Source organism: Colletotrichum fioriniae (genome assembly GCF_027942845.1).
Source record: "Colletotrichum fioriniae strain IMI 355084 chromosome Unknown scaffold_6, whole genome shotgun sequence".
NCBI lineage: Eukaryota > Fungi > Ascomycota > Sordariomycetes > Glomerellales > Glomerellaceae > Colletotrichum > Colletotrichum fioriniae.
Genome location: NW_027076842.1, coordinates 1,811,748 through 1,838,197, shown reverse-complemented (window position 1 = coordinate 1,838,197; position 26,450 = coordinate 1,811,748). Strand labels below are relative to the sequence as shown.

At 53.6% G+C, this 26,450-nt stretch overlaps 7 protein-coding genes across 7 annotated transcripts; 3 read left to right on the top strand and 4 right to left on the bottom strand.

Moving 5' to 3' along the window:
- Positions 1 to 689: 689 nt before the first annotated feature.
- On the bottom strand, positions 690 to 1,874 carry PEX7 (peroxisomal targeting signal 2 receptor; the record flags this gene model as incomplete). The annotated part of the gene is made up of 3 exons (XM_053189465.2): positions 690 to 1,331; positions 1,393 to 1,618; positions 1,702 to 1,874. 3 exons carry the CDS (start codon positions 1,872 to 1,874, stop codon positions 690 to 692), a joined length of 1,041 nt encoding a protein of 346 aa, XP_053052918.1.
- A 609-nt stretch (positions 1,875 to 2,483) lies between these two features.
- Positions 2,484 to 3,791, top strand: N0V96_005911 (uncharacterized protein; the record flags this gene model as incomplete). Its single annotated transcript, XM_053189466.1, has 1 exon — positions 2,484 to 3,791. The coding sequence occupies one exon, from the start codon at positions 2,484 to 2,486 to the stop codon at positions 3,789 to 3,791; it is 1,308 nt and encodes a 435-aa protein (XP_053052919.1).
- Positions 3,792 to 3,882: 91 nt separating this feature from the next.
- N0V96_005910 (uncharacterized protein) lies at positions 3,883 to 5,090 on the bottom strand (the record flags this gene model as incomplete). The annotated part of the gene is made up of 5 exons (XM_065757526.1): positions 3,883 to 4,206; positions 4,285 to 4,483; positions 4,557 to 4,603; positions 4,683 to 4,742; positions 4,851 to 5,090. The coding sequence occupies 5 exons, from the start codon at positions 5,088 to 5,090 to the stop codon at positions 3,883 to 3,885; spliced, it is 870 nt and encodes a 289-aa protein (XP_065613869.1).
- A 3,530-nt stretch (positions 5,091 to 8,620) lies between these two features.
- Positions 8,621 to 10,075, top strand: N0V96_005909 (uncharacterized protein; the record flags this gene model as incomplete). Its single annotated transcript, XM_053189468.2, has 4 exons — positions 8,621 to 8,917; positions 8,985 to 9,368; positions 9,422 to 9,783; positions 9,838 to 10,075. 4 exons carry the CDS (start codon positions 8,621 to 8,623, stop codon positions 10,073 to 10,075), a joined length of 1,281 nt encoding a protein of 426 aa, XP_053052921.2.
- A 3,668-nt stretch (positions 10,076 to 13,743) lies between these two features.
- Positions 13,744 to 14,748, top strand: N0V96_005908 (uncharacterized protein; the record flags this gene model as incomplete). The annotated part of the gene is made up of 3 exons (XM_053189470.2): positions 13,744 to 13,756; positions 14,005 to 14,247; positions 14,342 to 14,748. 3 exons carry the CDS (start codon positions 13,744 to 13,746, stop codon positions 14,746 to 14,748), a joined length of 663 nt encoding a protein of 220 aa, XP_053052923.2.
- A 1,591-nt stretch (positions 14,749 to 16,339) lies between these two features.
- On the bottom strand, positions 16,340 to 19,596 carry N0V96_005907 (uncharacterized protein; the record flags this gene model as incomplete). Its single annotated transcript, XM_053189471.1, has 4 exons — positions 16,340 to 17,182; positions 17,243 to 18,176; positions 18,237 to 19,112; positions 19,235 to 19,596. 4 exons carry the CDS (start codon positions 19,594 to 19,596, stop codon positions 16,340 to 16,342), a joined length of 3,015 nt encoding a protein of 1,004 aa, XP_053052924.1.
- Positions 19,597 to 23,689: 4,093 nt separating this feature from the next.
- N0V96_005906 (uncharacterized protein) lies at positions 23,690 to 25,717 on the bottom strand (the record flags this gene model as incomplete). The annotated part of the gene is made up of 6 exons (XM_065757525.1): positions 23,690 to 24,395; positions 24,452 to 24,943; positions 25,022 to 25,061; positions 25,113 to 25,171; positions 25,230 to 25,539; positions 25,615 to 25,717. The coding sequence occupies 6 exons, from the start codon at positions 25,715 to 25,717 to the stop codon at positions 23,690 to 23,692; spliced, it is 1,710 nt and encodes a 569-aa protein (XP_065613868.1).
- Between the last annotated feature and the right edge of the window lie 733 nt (positions 25,718 to 26,450).

The following is a 26,450-nucleotide window of genomic DNA, read 5'->3' as shown; positions in this document are numbered from 1 at the left end:
ATCACCACCGACATTAGGACGAGGCTAAAGCGCCTCGAAAGAGATTTCAACTGTACGAGATTAAGAGGGGGCGAAGGAAAAGGATGCTCAATTGTAGCGTCATGTAAATAATATTGAGGGACATTGAATCTCCAAATCTCATCTTCAAAGATACAAACACACAATGTCACGTCTGAAATGGATACAACGTGATGACTTTCTCAACATGATTGGTTCTGCGTTAGGGCGGTGCCTATCTCTGTGTGCTCATCAACTTAACTGACAGCAATAGTCTGCCCTTTACGTGCAGTTCTCTGAGCGGTTCATATCAGATCAGACATTGTATTAATTACGAGTCCCATCCGCTCCGAGCAACGCCAGGCAAATGTCATTTTACAGCCATGTACGGTTTTCCCAGAAAAGGGGGGTGGCCAGGTCCCCCTTTATGTTTCTGAAGATTATCACCATCCTCGTTATGTACGCGCGCGCGCGCCTGCCCTTTAAGAATACCCTCCTAAACGCCCAGATAATGGCAAAAAAGCCTAGATTGAATGCGCGCCTCTTCCAAGAGAAGAAGGGTATCAGCATCCCCAAAACCCCAAAAAGAAAAAGGACGGAACCAATCATTGCGCAAAACAGAAGCACGAAGCTCATCTTCAGTCAACTCTCTCTCTCTCTCTCTCTCTCTCTCTCTCTCTCTCTCTCTCTCTTCACCGACCACCACCCAACAGCGCGTTGGCATCCCAAAGAAGAACCCTCTCGTCCCAGCCAACGGTAGCCACCCACCCGCCGACGCCAAAAAGACACCAGTCGACACCGACAACGAACTCGGTATGCCGATTCATAACCCCAACCTGCGCACCAATCTGCGCCCCGCCCGCAGGTCCTGCCGGGGGCGCGTTCGACCGATCATCCCACAACCGGACCGTCATATCATAACTCGCCGTCAACAGCAAATCGCTCGCGTGCGGGCTCCACGCCAGCCTGCGAACGGCGTACTCGTGGCCCTGCATGACGGCCGTGGGTCCCGCGGTCGGGTTTCGAATGTCAAAGGTGCGGACGGCGCGATCGACGCCGCCCGTGGCGATGACGGTGTCGCGGTACTTGTTCCAGTCGTGGGTGAGGACTTCGCCGGGCGCGGCGGAGGGGAAGGAAGGGCCCGCGGCGTGGACGGGGATCATGGAGGTTAGGTGGTAGCGGGAGGAGACGGGGGTGCGGAGGTCAAAGATGCGGATTTGGGAGTCGGAGGAGACGGAGGAGATGATGTGCGGGTTGGAGGGTTGGAAGGAGGCTGAGTAGGTGCAGTTTCCTACGGGGAGGGTGCGGAGGGAGTGGTCGCGGGTTGGGGACCACTGTAGCGGTTGGTTAGTATGAGATTGTCTCTACTCCTTGGAGAATATTCGACAAACATACCACTTTGATCGTGCCGTCCCACGAGCTCGAGACAAAGGTGTCCTTTGTAATGGGGCTCCAGTTGACGGAGAAGGTCTCGCGCTTGTGTTCGTGGAAGTTCATGACGGGGAAGTCCTTGACGCCGAGGTCGAAGAGCTTGATGGAGCCATCGCCGCAGGCGACGACGAGCTGGTTTTCGTTGATCTCGGACCAGGCGAGGTCATATTGCGAGTCGTTTGTGTCGAATCTAGTTTTGTTGTCATGGGTTATGTGAGCTGCTAGCTAAGGAGGGGTAAAGAAGCAGAAGGAGGGGTGAGGGACAGGACTCACGTCGTCTCGACTTCGATGCCTCGCGCCGTCAGTCCAAGACAAAAGACGCGGCCGTTGCCGACTATGCCAAAGTTGGCCGACGATGCGACGGCGATGCGCGAGTCGTAGTAGGGAGAGTACTTTACGGCGTAGGGGTTGTAGCCCTGCGTGCGGAACTCGAGCATTGGGGCCATGGCGAGCGAAGTTCACGCAAACGCAATGCGCGATGCGGCCCGTGAGTCTCTTTTCTTTGGAGTCGTCGCTGGTCGAGAGCGAGGGAAAAGTCAGGTTGGTGGTTGACACAGGCAAAAGGTGCTGAACAATCAGCTAAGGTACTGCTCTACACACGCACAACAACAGAAAAAAGCATATGACGGCGGGACGGGATAGCTCTGGCCGGTCGACGGTTACATCACCGCGCCCGATCCGGGGTACCTCGGCAGACTGGGGGAGGCAGGGCCAGGCCAGGCGGGTTTGCGGGCAACGCCGCCAGTGGGCAGTGGGTGGTGCGGATGGCGGGGCAGAAGATGTAGTAAAGTTGAAGATGCGATTATCGGGGGCAACTGGTCCAAGGTGGGGGGAAGTAACACGTGCTTTCGCGCTACACACGCGCCTGCTCACTACGCCCTTTGCAATGACACTTGCTCGCAACATGGGGTCCGGATTACTAGGGCTTTTTTGCTTCAGTCTTGGACTCAGTTGATTCCCTTTCCAAAAGCTCGGATGAGATTGGTGGGCATGTCCATCCCTCTTCATGACTTGCATGAGGTTGATCTTTCGTGTCGTCTTTGACTACCTACGTCATGGACTCTTTTCTCATCAGGAAGAAGCGGAAACTCACTCAAGAGGAGAAGCCCACTGAGGATGATGAACCGACCGAGGTGAAGCTGGCTATTCTCTCCTCTCTCCATCCTATTTTGGAGCAAGATGTACTGTTGGACGTCCTTTTAGCCCACAATGGCTCCGTTGCGGAATCGCTCGAGGCTCTCAAGGCACCAATCCCGATCAAAAAGTCGAATGGGGTCAATGGTGCCCAGAGCTCCCTTCGACACTTTGGTGTCAGATCGGAAGACAGCAGCAACGGCCCGCAACCAAAGAAGAAGCTCATGTCCAAGAAGGGGGCCACGCTTCACCTGTACGATCCGGTCGACATTGCTGAACACACGCCGTGCACCGTCATCCACAATTTTCTCCCGCCAGAGGAAGCCAATGACCTCTTGCGAGAGCTCATGACAGAGGCAAAGTCCTTTGAGAAGAATGTTACCTTCAAATTATTCGACAACGTCGTGGCTAGTCCGCACACGTCGAGCTTCTACGTCGAAAGCTACGACGAGATTCAGACGCAGAAGACGGACTACCTCTATAACGGCGCTAAGCTGAGTGACATTCGCCGCATCACGCCACAGCTCATCAAGGTCAAACCAAAAGTCGCAGAGGCTGTGAATCAAGAGATTCAGGCAAGAATCAAGACTCGCTACCCCGGGGGCAAGAAGCTTCGGTACCAATCGCCCAGGCCTTGGGCTCCCAACATGGCCTTTGTGAACTGCTACGACGGGCCGCAGGAGAATGTTGGATGGCACAGCGACCAGCTGACCTATCTCGGCCCCCGCGCCGTGATCGGGTCGATATCACTGGGCGTTGCGCGGGAGTTCCGCGTGCGAAGAATCATCCCCAAGGACGGTGGCGGCGAGAACGGAAACAGCACGGCGACAACAGCTGAGGACGCCGACGCAGAGGGCCAGATCTCAATCCACCTTCCACACAACTCCCTTCTCGTGATGCACGCCGAGATGCAAGAGGAGTGGAAGCACAGCATCGCACCGGCGCAGGCCATCGACCCGCACCCCGTCGCTGGCAACAAGCGCATCAACATCACCTACCGCGATTATAGGGCCGACATGCATCCACGACACACACCAAAATGTGACTGCGGGATCCCCTGCGTATTGAGGGTTGTGCAGAGGAAAAAGGAAAATCACGGGAGGTACTTTTGGATGTGTCACGGGGGCAATGTGCCCGGCAAGGACAGTTGCTCGTTTTTCCAGTGGGCCAAGTTTGACAACGATGGGGCTCCTATATGGACTCATACAACTCCGAAGCTCAACTCTTGATTTCTTTCAACGCCTCAATCTTGATCGACTACAAAGCAACCTCACTATCAAACGCCTCATCAAATGTCACCCGTACACGCTACTGTGCCACTCAGGGGTTCACGTATCCAGGCTGATGCTCAGTCTTACCATCGATCTGGGCAACCTTCAAACTCTTTACATTCACCCCGTCGAGAACCCGCGCGTTGACGGGATGCCTCGTCTTCGACCTCTCGTACCAGTACTGCGCTAGCTCCACCAAATTACTCTGTTCTTCCTCGCTCAGCGGGTTGAACTGATTGGTGATGGGGACGCCACAGTTCTTGCAAAACGTCTTTGCGAGAATGTGGTGGCCGAAAATGTAGCGGCCGATCTTGTCGTCGTCTCCCGTCAGCACGACTTGGTCGGTGTTGGGGTACACCCAGACGTATCCATTCTATTCAAGAAAAGTTAGCACAGTTTTTCTTCCCCTTCTCACCCGACGCGGGCATTAGCGGAGGTATTGTTTGCTGACCCTTTCGCAGATGCTGCAGTTGCACTCGACGACTCCGTCTTCGTACGTCTCGTCGATGGGCTTGCTGACGACGGCCACCGTCAGAGCGCCGCAGTGGCAGCTGCCGGTGTATAGCTTGCCCCCCTCGACCTCGGCCGTTGGCCCGGGACCCTTGTGGGTGTGAGGCTCGTATTTAGCGCCGTAAGACGCGCCGTCGTAACTGCAAAGGCCGGGTTAGTTTTCAATCTATGGAATTCGAGGAACGGCTTTTTTTGGAGATCGGGGCTGCATACGTCTTCTTCTCCATGCCGAAAATATCGAGGTCTTGGATCGAGCGCACCTGCATAAATGTCAGCCCTAGTGTTTCTTCCCCCTCGGACAGATCTTGAGACGGGGCGGCAAGGATGCGAGATACTCACGTTAAGGACGATTCCGTTGGGGGAATCCGCCAGGATGGGCGTAGCACAGTTTCCGCAGAACTTTGAGGGAAAAATTCGTCAGCACTATCGGACACCAATAGTCCACAATTTCAAACTCCTTCTAGAGAATCTTCATGTTTCCACCTGTGCATATTCCCGAGGACTCACCTTGTGCGTAATTTGGCCCGGACCAAAGTTATACGTCGAGAGGTCATCCTCGGCGCCCTTGACGAAGCGCAGGTCGTCGCGTTGGGGAATGACCCAGAGGGTCCCCTTCCTAGAGCAGAGGCTGCAGTTGCAGGCGCTGACGGACTTGATCTCTGGGAGCTGGACCTCGTAGACGAAGGTCTTGCAGTGGCAGTTGCCACGATAGGTCTGCTTGGGCTCTTCGGTGGTGGTGGTGGTCATGTTGGAAGATGGAAATGGTATCAATTACGTGTGTTGTGAGGTTATAGAATGATTGTACAAAGATAGAATGATTGAATTGGTTGCGAGATCACAAATTCAAAGAAGGCTTATTTGCCCGGTTCTTTATAGAACTCAATCCAAGAGCTTTTCCATACCTCATCGAGACGAAGCGAAGCTGACCAAGTTGAGGGGGAACCCCCCTCCCTAGTGAGCGCCACAATTTGTTGAGACAAGCAAGTGGACTCTATCGTAACTTGGAACCGGGGATACGTTCCTACAGGACAGGAGATGTAGACACAGTACATTTTCGGGCAAGTCCATCGTCCACGAAACGGACGAGTCTATCGTCCGGACACGGGGTTTCGGCGCAAATATTTTCTTTCGCTTACTTTGGTGGTTGATCCCAAGAATCTGAGTCACCGACATGACATGACCCCGGGGGGAGGTCGTGAACATTGCTGACGGCAGAAAATGGTGTAACACGCGCGGGGTCTCCTCGTCTCTGCAAAGTATCGTCCGTGAACGCCAGAGACTAGCAAGAGCTAGAGTTTTATGAGGTAAGGGTGTAAGAAACTCTAGAGCCAAGCCACATACGACGCCTCTCAGCTCTGCGCGCGCGATTGACTGGGGGTGAACGCCAGATTATCACGTTGTCAGGTGACTCTGTACGCCTCGTTTCCCTGGGGATTCTTAGTGTTTGCATTGGAGCAGGTTATACCCCGCACCAAAGAGGCGTTCCATACAATAAAGCCTGGCTAGATTAGCATTTGCCTATTGCTTCAGGGAGGTTTCTCTTGGAGCTCGGTGTGAGACATTCACGAAATGTAAAGAGTGTGAGTGTGTACCAATCGTGCATCAGGCCTGCATCTTGACTACCGACGTCTTCACGGCGTGTCCTTTTAATTGTGGCGCCGAGTTATCTTATTATCTTATAGCTGGGCATGCAAACCTCGGTTCAGCTGAACATGAAATGAGACCCTTTTTTGGAAGAGTGAGGTGAGGCTGGCGAGTAAGCGAAGGGGAGTTTGAGTATGGATAGACAAGGGGGGATCAGATCAAACAGGCAGTCAGCAGGCAGCAGGGAATCGACGTCATATTCTCTTTCCTTTTCTCTCTCCTCTTCCTCAAAATACTATTCAAAGACGAAGAGCGTGTTTGTTGGGGATAAGATGGTTGATGAGCCATGGTACCTTGTTTGTTGGAGTTGTTGGAGTTGTTGGAGTTTTGTCGACGTGAAACTCTGTTGTGGTAAGCGAGAGCTGGGTCATTCGGAGTTGGTGATCTGGCATGTTGGGGCTGAAGGACCGAAGAAGGAAACGAGACGAACGTTGGATGTCTACCAGCTTCGGGCAGATTGTTGAGACGAACGCGCCCACTTATCGGGAGGGTTTATGTCATCCTTCCGTCCGTCCGAACGGGACTTTAGGTGCCGTTACTGGGGCTTGGTGGGGAAGGGCCTCGTCGGAGTCGGAGGGATTCAAAAAGAGAAGCTATCTCGACGTCAATAAGAAGAATAGTGCACCCTCTCCTTCAGTCTCTCAATCGAACACCGAATCGGGGCACGTGGTAAAGAGGCAGGTTTGGCTTCAAGCTCTACATACAGTGTAGCCCATCGGACTTTAGCGGATGTTCAATGTCAGCCGGTCGAGTGTCATCACCTGCGGAGCGGAGGGTTCGCCCGACTTATACCCACCACCGACGACCGTCGGCCGATACAACGTCCGCGTATGGTTATGACTACCTTGCCAAGGTAAGTAATCAGTAGAATCGGCTATTTCAACGGAGAAAGGGCCGAGCGGTATCTTCAGAAATTTCTCGATGCTCTGATTTTCGATCACATTTTTACGAATTGCGTCCACGTCTAGTATTGTGCTCTTACAGTACCTCATCAGTTTGCAGCCAGAACCTCGTTGGTTTTCCTTCCGTCTGACGTAGATGGACAATGAAGACACGCGAAAGACGCCATAATTACGCTCCGTGCCTACCTCATGTTCTTTCAATTTAACAAGAATAGGTTTATAATCGCTTAATCAGTTACGAAGCAATATCTCCGTCCAATCGGCGGCATGCAAAAAACGGTCGCCAAGATCTGGGCGCCAGTTCGAGTGCTCCCCAACTATCCCAAGTTCGTCTCATTTAAGGTAAGGAGATTTTTCCCCCTCCCCGCATAGAGATTTCGAATCACACCTCGCAAGCCTGCACCACCAGGGATCAGCCGTCACTCATTCCGCTTACAGGTCCGTACCGGCTCCCGTAAACTCCGGGGCACCCGTTCCGCGGATGACAACCTTAATGCAACGGCTATTGTTCATGGCCCCCCATTCTAAACTCTAGGGACTTGAGCAGCAACCCTCCCCTTTTGGAGCCACTGGGTTCCCTCCCCTTGACTTTATCCATCCCCCAGTCATCACAGTCAAAGATAAATCACCAATGTTGCTTCAACCGCGCGCGCCCCTTTCCACATTCCATTCATCCCGCAGGTGCCGCCAAGATTTGATCAACATCAGCAGGTTGCATTTCTAAAGAGGACGGCCGCCGATTCGTTTAAACGTCTTTTCTGAGACCTTGTCAACCTTGTTTCTCGTCATACCTGTATAAAGTGGAAACCCGCCTCTCCCTTTCAAGCCTCCGTTGATTGCCCAAACCAACAATGTACAGGTCTTGGAAATAAACTAAGGTTACCTTCCGTTTATAATATACCCCCAGTCTCCTCCACCTCTCATCTCTTGGGACCTGCTCTGATGGGAAGTCACCCGCCGGCAGTTCGTTGCATCGCGTACTACGTGATTTGGCTTGGCGGCGCAGAAAAGGGGAGTCCCAGGACCTTCGCAACACACGTAGCTTAAGCCAAAGGTGACAAAGATTGATTCCATCACATCCTCGGTCTTCGGCTACATGCATGGGATAGATGATCGCAGGGGAAGAGAGATCTACCTTCCTTTGCAGTTGCAGGGTGATCCTGTCTAGTGTAAAGGAATGCACTCCGTAGTATATGCAATACACGACGGTCTGCCGGCACTTTGCTTTGAACGAACATGCCGTGGAATACAGGGAGGACGGATGATGGCCAAGATCTACAACTTTGTCATTCCCCCGCTCCCGGCCTGTCAGGGAAGAGAGACCCAGTGTGATGATCCAAGTGTGGTATCAACGATCTTGTATGTAGGGCAAGCGAGTTCGGATGGAAACCGCTTCCGCGCTGCTGCCCCTGCCATGATTTTGCCTTGTTAATGATGTAGAAAGCTGGTCCTTGCCTTCTTGGCCCCCCAGTCTTTGTCTTAAAGAGCGGGCAAGACGTCGGTCCCTCTTCCTTGATTCTGGCTCCGCTTGCTGTTCTTTGTCTCTAACCTATTCATTCATACTTCCCGTCTCCAGTTTGTGGAGTTGAAGTTTCGGGGCGTGCTCTTCATTCTCTTATTTTCCAGGACATCCAAACCGGCCTTCGTCAGGTTGTTGTTCTGAGACGATCATCTAGCCCGTGGCCCTCCCTTGTGAATACTCGCGGCTGCCCTCGTCACGATATCCGTATAATGGCACCCATCACATCCCTCGTCGCGGTTGCTGCCGCGGGTGCAGCTCTGTTCTCGACAGTCGCAGCTCAATGCGCAAACCTCACTCCCGTCGCGCAGCCCCAGCTAGCCGCGGGATACAGCTCCAAGCTCATCTTGAACGGGCTGTCAAGGCCCCGCAGTCTCCAGTTTGACACTCTGGGCAACCTGCTCATCGCGGAGCAAGGAGGCACGGGTGTCAAGTACGTCAAGCTCACAGATAATGGCGGAGTGAATGTCTGCGTGGCGTCTCAGAAGACCCTCATTTCCAACACAAACGTAGGAAGCCAAACCATCCCGTCAGTGTCTTCATGACCAACGTAGTAACTAACTTGTGCTCGTCTAGCTTGCTCACGGCTTGGCCCTGTCTGCAGACGGCAAGACCATCTATGCGGCGACGGCGTCCGAAGTATTCGCGTACCCTTACGACGCTGCTGCTGGTACTGTCGGGCAGGCGAGGTCCATCATCAACGGCATGACGCAGACTGGCCACCAGAGCCGCACTTTGCTGATTCCCAAGGACAAGCCGAATGTCTTGCTCGTTTCTCGCGGCTCCGCTCCGAACCTTGACCTCCCAACCGCCGAGGCTTCGTCCGGCCGCAGTCAAATTCGTGCCTTTGATCTCACGAAATTGACGGGCAGCGCTGTGGACTATACAACGGGGGAACTCTTTGGATGGGGACTGCGAAACAGTGTTGGTGTTGGAGAGAACCCCTTTAACGGAGGCATTGTAAGTGCTTGGTGCATTCTCACAGAGATTTCAGCCGGCTAATGTCATGTCAGTGGTCTGTCGAGAACTCTCTGGACAACATGGACCGCAACGGTGTGGACATTCACAATGACAACCCTGGAGAGGAGCTGAACTACCACGGCAGCTACAGGGCGGCGTCAAACCCGCAGAAGGGTGCAAACTATGGCTACCCCAACTGCTTCGCCGTCTGGGAGACCAGCACTGTCACGGGCGTTCCCAATGTGAAAGTGGGAAGCCAGGTTATCCAAGGAAATGCGACTGGCAGCGTCACAGACCAGTACTGCCAGACTGTTCCCACACCGCCGCGGCTCACTTTCCAGGCTCATATGGCGCCGTTGGATATCAAGTTCTCCCCCAGTGGATCATCCGCCTACATTTCCTTCCACGGCAGCTGGTAAGTGCTTCTGGATTGTGGGCATGATGGAGCAAACGTTAACGGTATTTATAGGAACCGCTCCCCTGGAGACGGCTATCGTCTCAGCAGAGTCGACTTCGGTGCCAACGGACAGCCCCTTGCTGCGTCTACCAGCAAGACGGCTGAGGTCAAGGTTGCGTGGAACGTTAACAACGCTGTTTGCCCCGGAAGCTGCTTCCGGCCTGTTGGCCTTGCGTTTGACAAGAAGGGCAGGTTATTTATGCTTAGCGATTCCACCGGCGAGCTTTTCGTCCTTACGGTGCCTGCTTAGAGTTCGGGCAAGCCGTGCCACTGTTTTGGTTGAGAACGGGGTTGAGGGGTTTCATGGCCAGAATTGAGTGAACTTTTTGCGCGAAGAGATGGGCAGGTTCGCAGGGAATTTCTTGCACATAGTTATATTGGCCAGCCTGGCAATGACGATATTTTGACAAGGCATTCGGATTGAGATGCTCATTGACAAGGGAAACGCTGTTTGTCAAACGAGTCAAACGAGTCAAACGAAACATTTCCTCCCAAGTCCTAACGAGGTTCCCCAAGACACCCGACAGACAAGCGGGGAAGTTGTGTGTATCTGGATGGAATTAGTGGTTGCTGTGCAGCAACGCAGAGCTCGACCCCTGCCTCGGCCCGGGCTTTCTGTGGGCAAAACGGGGTCCTCCCAGAGTCCAATGGGCGTGCTGGGCTATCCCGTTTTGCACCCAGTTGGGGAAGGCGCTCTCTGTGGCACCCACGCCAGAATCCGTGTTTCCCGCGATGATGTGCGCCAGGCAGGCACGACAGGCACAAGTGGGAGCCTTTAGATCACCTGTCTTGTCAGTCACTCAGTGTACCTTAGGTGCTTACTGTGTAGGTGACAGGCAGGCGCAAACTGCGGGTGGTGTCGCGCAGACGCAACTAATGGCGCAGCGCTCCAATCACACGTCGCATGCCCGCCCTTCAGTCTCACACGTCCCGTCCCTCCGCGCCTTCCATCCATCCATTCTCTTCCATGAATCCCATCCATCCCTCCCTCGTCTCCCGCCTTTTTCTCTCACCCAGGAGCAGCCTTACTCAAGAATTCGCTCCCGCATTCTTTCCAGATGGGACTGAACCATCACGTCAGACATTGAATTTGCCATTTTCCGTCCCGTCATTTTCGTGGACTGATCCACAGAATCGAGCGACATTTTTCTTGTCGCCATCTACTCGACACCCACGGCCAAGCGCTCGGAAACTGTCTCAGGCTTTGCGACGCTGCAACGTCGGAGCCAAAACCGTTCAACCCAGGACCGCCGACGCGCGCGCTCGCTGTTCGGCACGACCTTGGGCTGCTAGCCTGATTCCTTTCGCTTTTCCAACGTCTTTGCGTGCACCCCCCATCACCACTTGGCCGCATCATCCGACAAACGCCTGCTACTATTCTCAAGAGCCGTGCAGCCCTACGAACGAACGACCGAACCGACCCGATCTACCGTCACGGCGTTCCTGCAGGCGATTTTACCCTACGACTACGCGAGTCTAACCGTCGCGCCACGGACTATACGTCATCACGAAATCACACTCGTCCCAAGTTTTGCGACCTAAGGCACGCGCGCGCGAGAACGAGATGCCCCTCCTTCCTCGCCAAACCACCACGAACGGTGTCGTCGTTGTCCCCGCCACGTACGGCGGCTGGTCGAGCCTCGGCGCCGGCGCGATCGTGGGCATCACCCTCGGCGCCGTTGCAGGGTTCCTGCTCGTCCTGTGGATGGTCTACACCTGCCTCAACTTTGGCCGGCCGATCGAGGCCTCGTCGTCGTCGGTGTACACGGGTACCGCGTCGGTCGTCTCGGTGCGGCGGCAACGATCCAAGAGCCGGCATCGCCACCGCAAACATCGGAGCCCGCGGGCGAGGGTGATTGCGACGGAGGAGGTGCGGGTTAGGGAGAGCGTGAGCAGGCCGCGGGCACCGAGTGGCGGTGGTCCCATTATTGTTGAAGCCGCGCCGCCGCCGCCGATGCAGGAGCGGAGGCATAGTCGGGCGCCGCCGCCGAGGATCGTGACGGATGATGAGGAGGATGAAGTTGTGGTGATTGAGGAGCATTCGCCGTCGGATAGGAGGAGACGACGCCATAGCAGCTCGCGGCGGCACAGTCACCGGGGAGAGAGCCGGCGTGGGAGCCGGGACTACTGAGGTTTTGGCCTACCTACCAACCCAACGTCCAAAGTCGTGGTGTTTTTTTTTCTTCTTCTTTTTCTTTCTTTCCCCTTTCTAGCGACTGGATTATTGTTGGGGCTTTTTGTAATAAATTCTGTGGCGGTGCCGTGAGTGCGACAAATTCACCTGAGCGATGAGCAATGTTGTACGAACTTTTTTTATTGGCAAGGTTGGATGATATACTAGGGTGGTTGTACGTCAAACATGCAGATGGCACATGGGTACTGGAAATCCCGATCGGAGCGAGAAGAGAACCTAAGGATGGGGAGGAGAAGGAGGACAGGAAGTGTCAGATGAATGATCAAAGTGTGGGGTGACTCCGGACAGCAAGATGGTGCCGAAGGACGTGTTCGGTTTCGATACGAAAGTCCGTATTCCCATACGCTGGGAGGGATGCTGGTTGATGTTGAATGTTTCCCGAATACGGCGGACTAAGGCGATCCCATGATCTGTGTATCATGCCAATGGGTGGGCATCGTGGTGCTGGTGCAGCCTCGGTAGCCGGTGCGCGCGGTGTGAGGAGGTTCCATTACCCATATTCCGGGCGTCGTCACCTTTTTTTCTTGCACGCATGAGAAGACATCTGAAGGAAATGGCGGGGGAGATCGAGCGTGTTTTTTTTGGGTGATGAGATGGAAAGGCGATTGATACCAATGCGCGGATATAATCTGGACTACTTATTCTTCCCATTCCATTTTACTGCTACAATCTGTTGAAATCCATTGATGAAGAAAGCAGATGGAACCCGTCAGTTCACCCACTAATACGGAGTTTCCGTGTCAACGAACTGATTGCTGTTTGCAATAGCGATATCCTCGCTCTTGGGTACATGCAGCTATATGCAAGATACCTAAAGGTACTTCACGATGAACAGAAATCGACGTTGCTCTTGGCATAACTTGGATGAATGTGACAGGTACCTTACTTAGCTCTTCCCCGTCAGGTGTACCGTACCTACCATACCTTAAGGTACAGGACATAAATATGCTGTGGCAGGTGCTCGTTGGGGATTGGCCAATGACGGCAGCAGGAGCCGCATTTCACATGCTTTCCCCGGACTGTGTGTAGTGTAGGAGGGTACGCCATACACTACTTACTTTTGCTCCAAATAGTTTCAGAATGACATCACCCTGCGAGCTTCGGCTTCCCGGTCGTGGGTAAGAGCGCCACCACTTCCACACCTCAAGTAGGTACGGATAGGTATCCAATTCTTCACGAGACAAATCAAACAATCAGGCACAGGCACGTTCCTAATCCGGCAATTGGCAGAAAAAGGGCGTCGTCTACGGCACCTTCAAACCCGTTCGGATTCTGCCACTTTCGACGACGCTAGGTACTCTACCCAAGGTACCTCACCACCTCACCTCTGGGAGCTCTAGTTTGTTTGGCTTGTGAGACATCATAGCTCCCATCTCCATCCTTCCCGCGGGCGACAGATAGCTCCGAGTACCTACCTAGCTCGGGCGCCCTCTCCCTCCCTTTTAACGTTTGACCTTTCCCTCCCCTTTTTGTCTTGACTCTGTGACGCTTATCTTTTCCCACCCAAAACTCGGACGCCTGTGTTCTTCCCAAACAGAGGATAACAGCACATCATCCTCCTCTTCTCATGCAAACGTTGCGAACCGAATTTCACTTGATCTTCCGTAAATACAACAATACCGGATCGGTCCGCTCAAAAGATTGAAAGACACCCTACGATTTCATAGCTCCACACGACAAAATAGCAAGACGTCTTTTCGACTCGACGCTGACACGAGCGCAAGATGGATCATCCAGGTACGCAGACGTCACCCGTACGCACAAACATCCTGGAGAAGACGGCGACACCTCGCTGCCAACACCTGCACGATCCACGGCTGTAGATCACGGCCTAGGACATCATCCCCCACGCCTGCAACCCCGCGGCCAGGGATGTGTGGATCTTGAGTCGTTGAGCCGCATTCCCTTCTTCATTTCTTCTCGGCCTCCCACATTCAGCTAGGCAAAACAAAGACGCCCTCTTACTGACAAATGTCCGGCTATAGTCAAGGAGATCAAGACCGTCATCCGGGACCTGGTTCAGGGATCCCCCGAGAAGCAGCAGAATGCACTCTACTCCAACTTCACCGAGGACGCCTCCTTCACCCACCCATTCTGCCATGTACCGTCCTTTGGCAACATCCAGATCCCGTTCCTCTTTACTATCAACTCGCGCTGGTTGGTCCTCATGATTTACCGCTGGTACCGCATCTTGAGCCCTAATATCGAAATGGAGATTGAGTCTTCCGGTATGTTCCATGCCTGGCCAGCTATCTCTCAGCAGAGAGCTGTACCGGAGAGCTTGTGTACAAAAGAGTCAAGATATGCTAACCCCCCTTACAGTCCAAGACCAAAAGACAAACCTGCTCTACGTCAAGATGCGCCAAGACTTCCGCCTGTGGTTCGTCCCCTTCTACTCGGCCCCCGTCGACTTCGTCGTCGTCCTCCGTCTAGAAACACGCACAATCGATGCCAACGGCAACCCGCTGCCCCGCGGCTACGGCGATTCCGCCTCCGTCGGCACCCGCCAACGCCAATTCATCGTCAGCCAGGAGGATCATTACCAGGTCGGCGAGTGGCTCAAGTTCATCGCCCCGTTCTTCGGGTACTGGGCCTGGCACGCCTGGACCCTCTTTGCGACGATGCTGTGTGTTGTCGGCGCCTTCTTTGGATATCCCCTTACCTTGCTTTTCGGACAGATGGCTGGACCCAACAGTAACGGTAACGGGCAGGAGAGTAAGCGGGAGTAGGATGACGCAGTTGATGATCTGTTTATCTTTTTTTGGGGAGCTTGAGAAGAACTAAGAGCGAGTGGCCGATGAGGTGTCAGAAGAGTCTTAGTATTGACCGTACGACGGCTGGGTGAAAGGAAGACTGTGTGGCATGGTGCTGGGTTTGTAATATCAGTAAATACTTGCCGGTAAGGAATCGGATATGTTCTACAACTTACGTAGGACACTGGAACCCGAACTCTACAGCCTTGTATTTGGCTTGGATATACTCATCGTGGGTATCGTTTCGTGTAGAAACAATTTTCATCGTTGGCTAGTCCGGCTAATATCTCAAAGTGAGATCGAAGTCAGCTCCCAAGGGGCAGCTCCCATTCCTTTCTATTCCATCTGATCCCATTCGACCACAGCCCGCTCCACTGGCACCTACCTGGCACATACCTGACTCCTTCCCACCTCGTCATCCCCTCCTTCCGCCTTCCTCCCTCCTTTTTCCTCGACCTACCTACGTAAGAGACCTACTTCTCCCTCCCGCCATCAGCACAGCAGCGTCCGTCTAGGCCGGCGAGGTCAGGTCAAGCTGTGTGCGAGGTGGTCGAGTTCCTTAAAAAAATAAAAAAATACTCCAATGAAGTCAGAGTCCGGGCAGGGGCGTGAGTTCTAGTTGAGTTATCCTCCCCCCCTCTTCCTTTCCATTTCCTTTTTGGTTTTGTCCAAGAAGTAAGTGATTCGTGTATATTGGCACCAGATTCGACTCTTGGTCATGAGTTACTCGATACTGATGCATCAAGGATATCACAATACGATCGCCGTAAAGATGCGAGAGAAAGAAGAAAAGCGAATAGAATATCCGTATCCTCATTCGGTCCAATATGGAGATCAATAAGTAGAAGAACCGACGAGTCTCGCTGGCTCTCCTCTCTCTACACTCACGACTTCACATCTACTTTTCCCCCTCTCTTCCCTCTCGTTCGCTTTTCTGGGTATACCAAATCAGACTGCAAGCAACAGATTTTCCTTGCGCCCACGGAACCAGCCTCCCTCCCCTTCTCCGTCTCAACACGAAACCACTCTCGCCGTTCATTTTTGAGTATGTCCATCCACGCAATATACATCTGACCGCACCGAGTTTTCCGTTTTGTGTTGTATTTTGAGAAGATCTGACCCCCTTTTTGCCAATCCGGTTCATGAAGTATAAAAAATAAAAAAGGTCTTGCCTGCCATCCCTGCTTTTTCTGATCCGTTTTTCGGGCTGTGTCCGTATTTTTCGTACCGACATGGTTCGTCACATAATATAATATACTGTAAGTTATGAAGCCCGGCTGGCGTCTTCCTCTCTCACGTAGAGAGGACGCGGCGTGTCCGGCACGGAGGCGTCAACTGAGATTCCTCCCAGAGGTCGCCGGCGTCGTGACCTATACATACACACGCCAGCCCTTCCATTTTTGGCGTTTCCCAGCCGTTTTTGTGTTGTGTTGGTATCATCATTAGGGCTAGTCATGCATTTCTAGCACGGAGGCGTCATCGTGGAATAATCTCTTTCCACGAAGCCGCCGGCGTCGTGCCATTTTCTCTTTTCTCTTTCTTTCGTTTTTGGCTTGTCTCATCTTCTTCACATCCCGTTTCGCTCGTTGGCGTTGCCGTTCGGACCCTGCTGCTGATCCGGGGACTGTTGTTGCTGTTGCTGTTGCTGCGCCTGTGACTGCTGCTGTCCTCCAAAGAAGAAGCCGTCGAAGATGTTCATCTGCTGCCCTTCACTGAAGTCGTGGTGCATGTTGTCCCAGTTGATGCCGAATCCCAGGTCAAGTTGCGGCGTCGTCACGTCCCCGGACCCACCGAGCTCGCCATTGGGGTTACCACCCTGCAAGCTCTGGAAGAAATCCATGGTCTGGATGTCTGGGTAGTCGGCCACGCCATACGATGACGACCCTTGCTGCTGCTGCTGTTGATTCAAAAAGGATCCGCCGCTACTGGTTCGCTGAGTCGCCACACGACGAGGCATTGGCGGCGAGGCCACGAAAGAAGGGTCAATTTCCGAAGGGCTGCCCTGGCTGGGGGCCATCATATTGAAGTCCGTTGCGCGCGGGGAATGGCGTGGTGGGAGATCGCCGGCGACAGAGAGGCTTGGCGACGAGAGGGTATCGGACAGCGTCATATCCATCTGAAAGTTGCCCTGCCCCGACGACTGGTGCTGCTGGTGGCGTCGGCGGGGTGCGACGCTCGCAGTCGATGTCGATGCCCCGTCGCCCGAGGCGGAACTCCACTCGAATTGTCTCTCGCGCATCTTGCGCGGGGGCACCGAGTTGAAGCCGCCAGTCGAGTTGGCCATCTTGATGGTAGCCTTTGCAGTGCGATCAAAGGCGTCGCGACACGTCTCAGCCGGTGGGCACTTGTCGATCAGGTCAGTGAAGACAGACTTGGCGGCCAGGATAGTGAAGTCCACTTCGTCCATTGTCTGTGTTATTGCACGTTAGAGCTATTTCAATTGATCTCAAAACCAAAGAAGTTGACTCACCAATCGACTTCTGACAATAGGCGAGTGCCAGATGGCGTAGAGGTAGGATATGCCAGCCATGAAAAGATGATGAGTTGACAGGTACGTATAGCTGACCAGCCCGCTCAAGTGCAGCTGGCGGTAGATACGCAGAATCTTTTGCCCGGCCTCGGCGACCTTAAGATAGATCCTGTCCTCGTCCTCCCGTAGCTCCGCCTGGAACGCTGTCGGACTATTCACCTCGGTGGAGGTGTTATACTCGCCCTCGAACATGGCAGGCACGCTTAGGCTCTGGCGGTAGAGCATGATGATGGCCTGCCAGTAGTTGAGCTCCAGGAACTCGGTCGAAAACGCCACGCCTGTCTCCTCCCGCGTCGGCGCTGAGTTCTTCCACTGGTACAGCCTACGGTCGATATCGATGCGCCACGAGCGGAAGGAGTCGAACTTGACGAGAAACGGTGACGGTAGATGGGTATGCATGTCCGAGTTGGTCAAATTCTGGCCCGAGGCTCGCACGACCTGTGTCTGGTTATATTGCAGGACTTGAAGGATCTCAGATTGCAACAATCGCAGCTTGAAGTAGTGGTAAGCTACGTGCTTGTAGCTCGGCTCGGATGAGTCGGCGGGCATCTCCAAGAATCCAGTCGATGCGATGTATTGATCATCCAAGAGCGAAGGGAACTCAGTCGTGATGACCTGATCGCTGATGCCGAACGGTCGTCCGACGCAAGTGCTCACCAGTCGATCCAAGGAGTAGGTGCACCACCAAAGCCTCCGCCTCATGTCGCGGATGTACAGTCGTCGGCCCCTCTCGCGTGACTGGGCGTTCCTCGCTTCGTTGACTTCGCCGTTCTCATCCTTGACTAGATCTCGCATTGCCGGCTCTACATCGCTTCCATCTTCGTAGTGCAGGCCCAGATCCACAGCCAAGCGCACAGCAACGCCAATAATGTACCTATAAACTTGTCAGCAACACGTCTCATAATACGCTCGGCTTATCATGAATGCAACTCACCATAGACCGGGGGGGACGGGTCGGAGGAGCGCAAAGTTAGCCAACAGCAGCACAGCTTGCAACACCTCCAACCCACCGCCGCTGTTGCCAAGACAAGCCTCGAGATGCACGATGGCGCTCGCATGGTACTCCTCTGGCTGTGCCTGGCCAAATTTGTTCGCATCCGCTGGATTGCGCGGTCCGGCACCCGAGCCCTCGGATTTCACAGGCTCGCCCACAATTACACCACATCCGATTGCAAAGACCATGTTCAGCATGTACAGCTCCCGAGCTCCCTTTGGCCCACTCGGATCAGCGTATGCCTGGTCGAACATTTGCATAAACTCCCCTCGGTGCAGAATTGGGATCTGAGGATTGGCGTGCTCAAAGTAGAGGGTCACAAGCCTCATCCCCACGTCTTTGTCAGGGAAGTTTGCTGGCCGGATGGTGGGTTTCGTGTGCAAACCGAAGAAGGAGTCGCGCATAGATGTCCCGCTGCCGATCGGTAAGCCCTTGCCACCAATTCGATCCTGCGTTCCGTTGTGGTCCGACACAGAGTATTGCACAGCGGCAAATACCACGCGGTTGAAGGAGACCCCTGAAGCCGAGGCCAGTGATCGTGGTTTCGAAGGGCTGACAATATCAAGCATTCCCGTACCCCCGGTCCCTGCCTTTTTGGCCTTCTCCAAGTCGGAGCGGTGTATGCTGTTCTTTGCTGGTCCAGGCCCATCATTGCTCTCGGAACGCGCCGGAGGGGCAACCTCAGTCGTCGATCTCGCGATCTCGGCACCGGGACGTGAGCAGAGCTCCAGGTTTTCGGCTGGTGGAAAGGGTATGTTTTGGTTGGCGAGCAGCGCCTCTAGCTGCTCGACGCGGGTTTCTAGGTAGAATACGTAGCTTTACGAGTCGCATTGTTAGCACTCAGTCAACAATCAAGGCGATAAAGCCTACTGCGCACACATGCGCGCGCACTAAGCAACGCCAGGCACGGATACGCTACACTGATAAGTAGTCCATACCTTCTGGGAATTTCCTTCTTCGTGATGGGGTCATAGCCCACGCACGCGACGCCAGCCTTTGCGCAGCTCGCACAACTGGGCAGCTTCTGGTCGCATCTGTTCTTCCGTAGACGACAGCGGTTACAGGCGCTCACGTTGCGGAAGTTGCTGCTCTGGCCTGCTTTCCCTCCTCCGCCTCCTCCATTCTTCTCAGCTGAAGTCAGAGCCGCACCGGCATTGGCCATCGGATCGTTCTGTTCGACTGCGGAGGGGCTCTGGTCGATGCCAGCGGAGGGGGGCGGGGAGACGTCGACATCGTAGGAGCCTTGGCGCGGGCGCTTCGTCGGCTTGAGGGTGGGCGATGGTGGTGAATGAGCCGGCATTGCGAAGGTCGAGGTGAAGGCCTCTAGATCGGACGGTACCAGGCGGCTTTCGGAGAGGAGAGACGGGGCGGGGAAGGTTGGGACGAGGATAGAGTCGGGATTGAGTTCCGGAGGCGCGGCTACCGGCCAGTCGGGGTGAGTCGGAGGCGGGTTGCAGAGCCGACTCTAGACGAGGTAGAGTAAAAGGAACGGGTCGTCCTGTAGACTTCAAGGTGAGCGCAGGTCCCTCGGCCAGGACTGGCGAAAGGTGCGGTTGCGAGAGGGAGTAGAAAGAGGGGAGAGTGAAGGGGGGAAAGGCTGGACGTCGGTGAGGCATACAAAAGTATTGGAAACAGGCTGTTATCGCGACGCTATCTTGACTTGCACAGTGACAGCTCCACACATCATTCGGCAGTGGGCACAGACAGTTAGAAGAAGGGACCTCTTGTCTCGTCTACCTAACCCCAGTGGACTAAGGCGGCGCTAGAGGCAAGGGTCGGTTCTAGGCCGGACAGACGAAGACGATGAGGGGGGTTTTCTCTGCAACGGAGTGGCGGCGGGCCTGGGAAAGGCAAAGGCGATCGGGACTGTGAAGGTTACGAAGTATGTACAGATTGGTAGGCGAGACCCTTCAGCTGGGATCGCTCTGGATGTTGGAAATCTGACCGAGATTCAGGTCAGGACTGCGCATGTCGAGTCGGTCAGAGGACAGGCGGAGAGCGGACGGCGGAAGATGGCGGCGGCGGCGGGATGGTGCAGACAAGCGAGAGGGAGGAATAGATAGGCCCAGTAGCTTGTTTAGAGGATGGGAAAAGAGACAAAGTGATTTCAACGGTGGTGGGAATTCCCGCACAAGACAAAGGTCAAGCTACCTTACCTCGACGACTCGAACTGGGGTGCGGGATATGGGCTGCGGTAGGTGCACCGTGAAGAAAGAGGCGGGCGGGCTAACTGGGACGTTGTGGAGAGGCGGTCGGTGAAATGACAGGCAGAGCACCCCAAACTGCAGTAAGGTGAGGTGAGGTAAACGGGATGGATAGGCAGGCGCAGGCAGCTTGATGGACGGGACGCGCTAATCGGAAGGGACCAATCTGCAGCCGGCGATATTGGTTTTCGTTGACCTAAGCACCTTTTTTTTTTTCCCCCTCCTGCCTTCCTTCAGCTGATAAGGAAAGGCAAGAAGGAGGGTCAATAGTACCTTACTCGGCCGGTTAGTTTGCGGTGCGCCTGGCACGGAAAGTGGAGGTCTCTGGAGACAGCTGGGGAGTTGAAGGAGTCAAGCCACAGGTGAGAAGTGACTGCGCAACTTACAACATTCCTCTTCCTCTTCTTCTTCATCATCAACCAACTACATCTACCCTTCAGCATGACGGGCCGAACATATAGCTTGATAAGTAATCAACCATATGACACTGGCCACGATCAACAACCAAATCTCTTACGGTAATCTTCATCTCTCCGTCCCCCCACTCTCCCCCAAGCCACCAAGAACCCCCAAACGAGAACGAGCGAACAAGACAGCGTACGGTGCCTTACTAAGGAATGCGATTCCTCCCCGACTGTGAATCTCTCTGTACGAGTATGCAGACTGCCCGACTGTCTGCCCCTCCCCCGCACGACGACATACACCAACTACACCAATCATCGAGATCCTGGCCGGCAATGCCCCGTTTGGGAATTCCATCCCGCGCTGCCGCATCGGCCTGAGCCTTTTGGCGCGCCCTCGCTTGGCCATGATGGCCGCCGGGTATCAGTTGACCATACCCTTGGAAACCGAGCTAAAAAAGCCAATTGCTTTGCTCTCATTTGAAACTTGGCATTGGTTCACTTTTTACGAGGGCCAATTCACCCTCTTACACACCTGTGTGCGTGTGTGCTTGTTTATCAGAACCAGAACCAGAACCAGAAGCCCTCCTTATCTATCCGTCGAATCCGGGACCGTTTACGATTGAGGGAGGGCGCCACACCATTAGAAGTTGCCTTCTTCCTCCGTAGTTACCGGCCGCCACCTCTGACTCTCTGCTAACTTCATCGCTGAATCGTCGTCTCCTTCCCTCCTCCCTTTACAATGTCGTGGTGTTGTGACGTCGTTAGTATCACTACCCGTACCACCTTACTAATCGAGTTTGAAGCCGCCGCCCACTTCACGATGTGCTCAAGATGTTATTCGAGAGACGCAATCGCCATCCGTCGTTTTGAATTAACCAGACTACAATCTCGCCAAACGAAACCCTCGACGTTGTCGTCTACCGTTCACTCGCCCCCAATAGCAATACCGAGGTCCCCTCGGTTCCGAAAGGCTACCGTATCTCACGTACCCACCCACTCCCCAGCGCCAAACGGTCCACCACAGGCTTAGTTCCCCTTTGCTAACGGACGGGGATTCTCCAACCCATCACAAGTCACAACCCGTTCGCCGTTATCGATTACTGTAATCTTGATCCCTCTCTCTGTCACGAGATCCAATATTCAATACCACTGTTGGCAGCGTCCAATGAGCGATGCCAACACTAACGACCAACACGCATGTGAAAACCCCCCCCAGAAGTATTTGATTCAACTATCTTACAATCTCACTCACGATGACGGCTTCACAATCAGGCTTCATGAAAATGGAAACATAATGGTGTTCAAGGCATTCATCCGCCCAACACCCATCTCTGGTTCCGATTTCTTTTCTTTCAAGTCCCCTTTCTTCTAGTCCCCTTTCCTCTTACCATCCCGCTGCCACCCCACAAACCCGTTGGGGAGCATCGTACCAAACTGCCTCATCTTTCGGATGAACCAAGGCCGGAAACTTATAGACAGTAGTATATACCTAGGGTAAGTTATACTAAGGGTAGGCCATACCTAGGGTAAGGTAGGTAGTTTTGTATCATGAGACCGGGATGGCATCCGGGGAACCGCGTCACTTGAACCCTGCGAAATGCATTCGAGACCTAATCTTACCCCGGGTTTTTTCTTCAAAAGACAAAAAAATTTAAAAATTAAAAGAGTGATTACTTGCTTCACACCCCGCGCATTGTCTCACACCCGCAACACGCTCAATCCATGCACAGCATGTACGTCACCAATGTTTCGCTTGGCGCTGAATAGAAACCACCCGAGAAGAAGACACCACGGCCTTCAAACTCACTCATGAGGCATCTCTGAAGCATATCGGGGTAGATTGGTTTTTTGAAGCTTGTGAGTCATGGCTAGGTTTGTGGATTGTCACGGTTATCATCACAGTTATAATGTCGTTTGTAATCAATGGTTTACCAAAGGGGTCAAGTTGAAAATGGTTGTAAAGTAAGGGTGTTCCTCCCATCAATTCTCTAAGAAATAAGCCATCATTAAAACATCAAAGGGTAATCAGACCTTTGCAAGTCTTCACAGGCCCCCATAGAACAAATCGAGTTTCCCGCCAGAGGAGAAAAAAAATGCCCTTCCTTGCCAAAATTCCTTCCCGCTCCTCCGCTCTCTTTCCTCGGGTTGGTTTGACACGTCCGGTCCTCTGTGGTATTCCCCAAATAAATGCCATTCGCTTTTTCTCTTGTTGCACACTTTGCGGTTTCCCGGTCTTCCGGCCCATATCTCTCTCTCTCTCTCGCTTCCTGCTCTCTTTCCAGTGTCGGTTGTTCCCTTGGGCTTCCATGGTATCTCCAACTCCTTGTCCAATAAAATAATCCATATACAAAAACAGATAGATGGTCGGGGATCGTCGCCTGACCCGATACATGATGTGATGTTGAGCGCCCCCCCTAAGGTTTGATAAAAAGTCGAAACGAACAAGAACTGAAATCCAGTCATGCAGCCCGCTGATGGAAATGGTCGGAATAAAACAAGTAACAAGTCGTGAGAATTCCGTATGTGCTCTCTCCTCGGCCCGTACGAATTAAATCGTGTGATGTTGATAACTCTTTTCTCTGATTCCTTCCGTCGTGTCCCGTGAGCGATAGTCTATGTCTTGTTGTGGTCCCTTCCTGTCGATGATAATAACGCCGTAGGATGAAAACTCCGATTGTTGAATGATGATAAAATAAAGTAAAATAGTGCAAATCCCATGGCGCCTTTCCGGGGTATCGAGATTGGGGGGGGATAAGGTAGTCAACGTATGTGATCATGGTTGTGATCACGATCTCCGGCTGGGGCCAGCCTCAGCCTCGTGTTCGTCGTCGTCCATGGGGACTAGCAGACCCTCAATCTCAGTGGGCTCTACTGCCGTTTCGATGTCTCTGACAGGCTCGTCCAAGCGTCCACGAGGCTCGGTGAGATGCATGCTGAGAAAGGCGCCGAAGATGGTAATAGCACCACTGGTCCACCAAGCAAGTCCAGAGTAGCCGGTTCGAATACCAAGAGTATAAAGGAAACCCGAAATGGTTGGTCCGAATGCTCTGCACAAGCTCGCTGTCGAGGCGGCAACGCCGTTGATAGTTCCAAGGGACATGAGGCTCGGTGCCGAGTTTGTGAGCAAAATCGCATTGCTGGGGTACGCCATGGTCGAGAAAGTGCACTTCCAGATAACCATGATGTAGATGCCGACAATTCGCAGGTTCTCAGGCAACAGGGCCAGGTAAGGTGTCGTCAGATAGAGCATAAAGTACGAAATCGCCAAGAGTCTGAACAGCCGGAGGGGACCAAGGCGTCTGGTAACCCATGGGAAGATGAAGACAGTCGAGATCATGGAGTAAACACCCTGAACCGCGAGAATGATACCAATGGACTTGGTCTCCATAGAAAAGCCGCCGGCGAACTTGAATGGGAGGTGAGTATCCGGGTTCTCGCGAGGCGTGGTGCTAAGGAAGACGGGGAACAATTGATCAAAGGTCATGGTGTGGCTAGTAAGAGAGTTAGCATGCTAATGCGGGTCTCAAAGTGAAGGTGGACGACTTACAAGGCCAAGATACCGTAGGAAATGATGTTCAAAATGACTGGTCTGGTGAAGATCACTTTGGGTGGCTCAGCAATTTCCTCAATGATTGATGCCTCTGTGAGGTCCAAAGTCTCGGTCGGCTCGGGGATAGTAGACTCAGATCCAACAAGTTGGGGAGAGCTCTCGTTCGTGCGGTAGCCGGGGAGTTCATCGTCGTCGAGCAGCGCCTGCTTCTCCGCTTTGCGCGCAGGGATCTGACAGCTCTTTGCCGAAACCCATGAGATGATGCGCTTTCCCAATTCCACGCCGGGGTCTCTCCTCTTCTTGCGCTCAGCGTGGGTTTCTTCCAGAAAGAGCAGGCCGATGACAACTCCGCAAAAGACAGTGGCGGCGCTGAAAAGATTAGGCAGGAGGAAGGGGTATTGATCCCAGATCGAGCCCGCTTTGAAGTACTGAGGGTAACTCTGAACAGGCTCGGCGAGTAAGCCACCAAGAGCAGGTCCGACGATTGAGCTGTGCAAAGTCAGATATTGGTCAATGACCTCTGGCGAGTCGCGTAGTAGGGGTACGCTCGCCACAAACTCAACTTACCCAAGACACCAAACTAGGGGCATAATAGTGTACGCGCGGGCTAGACAGAGTTAGCTTGTCACCTGTAACCGGGGAAGGCTTCCGAACATACGCTGATGCTCCTTGACCGTAACCAGCTCTGCGACGGTCGTTTGCAGGACACCAATGTTTCTTTGCCAAAGTCAGCCAATGGTCAATTTTCATCAGTAAATCCGTGGGCTCGACATACCCGTTCAACAAACCACCCAAAGCTCGCGCAATGAGTGCGACTGTCAAGTTGGGGGCAAATCCGAAAACCAGGGAGCTCAAAGCCGTGCCAAAGAGGCCCATCAAAAGGACAGGCTTGCGACCAATCTTGTCGCTAAGTCTTCCCCAAACGACTCCTGTCGAGAACTCGGCCAAGGTGAATGCGGATGTGATCATGCCAGCGTAGACGGAAATTTTGCTCTTGTCTTCGGTGATGTTGAAGTGTTCAACCATCTTATAGACGTATGGGAAAATGGACATGAATGCAATCGGTTCGCATATTCTGCAGAGCGCTGGTTGAAGAGCGTGTTAGCAGCCATCCAGCGGTGTGAGCCCCGTCTAAGACCGCTTCACGAGGACATGCATACCGAGAACAAACATCTGTGTCGTGGGAAAGGGCGGAAGCTTGGACTTCATGCTCCCCGAGGAGCCGCCTCGACGGCCTCCCGTCATGTAGCCGGTCCTCTTCATCTTGGTTGATCCTCGGTGTATGCGCAGTGGGCAGGCTGGATATTGTTCAAGGCGCAGAGAGATTCGGTAGGCGGTTGGAAAGAGTTCGGATCAAGGGATGAGTGGGCGACGTTGCAATATATAGCACTGCAGTTCCTGTAACGTATTCGGTGGGCTCAAGAATCGAGGGAGAAAAAACCGGTATCGTGGAGCTGGTGGTCCAAATTGGTGTGGGCAAGAATTTGTTTTGCTAGTCTCGTGGAAGGGAGGAAAGCGTATTGATGCTCGAGACTGATGATGTAACCATGAAAAGCAACGGTGGAAAAGCAAAGATAAAACAAGCAGAGCGAGACCAAAGCTATTCAGGCAGCGTGGCGGGATGGTTACCTTATGGAAGAAAGTATCAGATGGGACAAAAAGGAGCAAGCTCTGGGGAAGCAAGCAACTTAATATGAAGGGAGCGCGGACGGTGACGATGAGAGGACCAAGAGACGTCAAAGCCCAGGGCCACCCCAGACACAGACCAGACCCAGCTGGGTTGGACAGGCCACCGGGACCGTACCATTGCCTGGGTCGCGGAAGCAAAAAATTTGGATCTAAGATTGGAACGGCGGTGACCATGGACCATGGCATGTCCAGCGCAAAAAAGAAACAAGACGATCCTCCCACTTGTCCACCGGGGAGGGATTCAGGGAGATGCGGCGGCGAAAGGTCCCACGTCGTGGGAAGGGATCCAACTGCCCGGCATGACGGC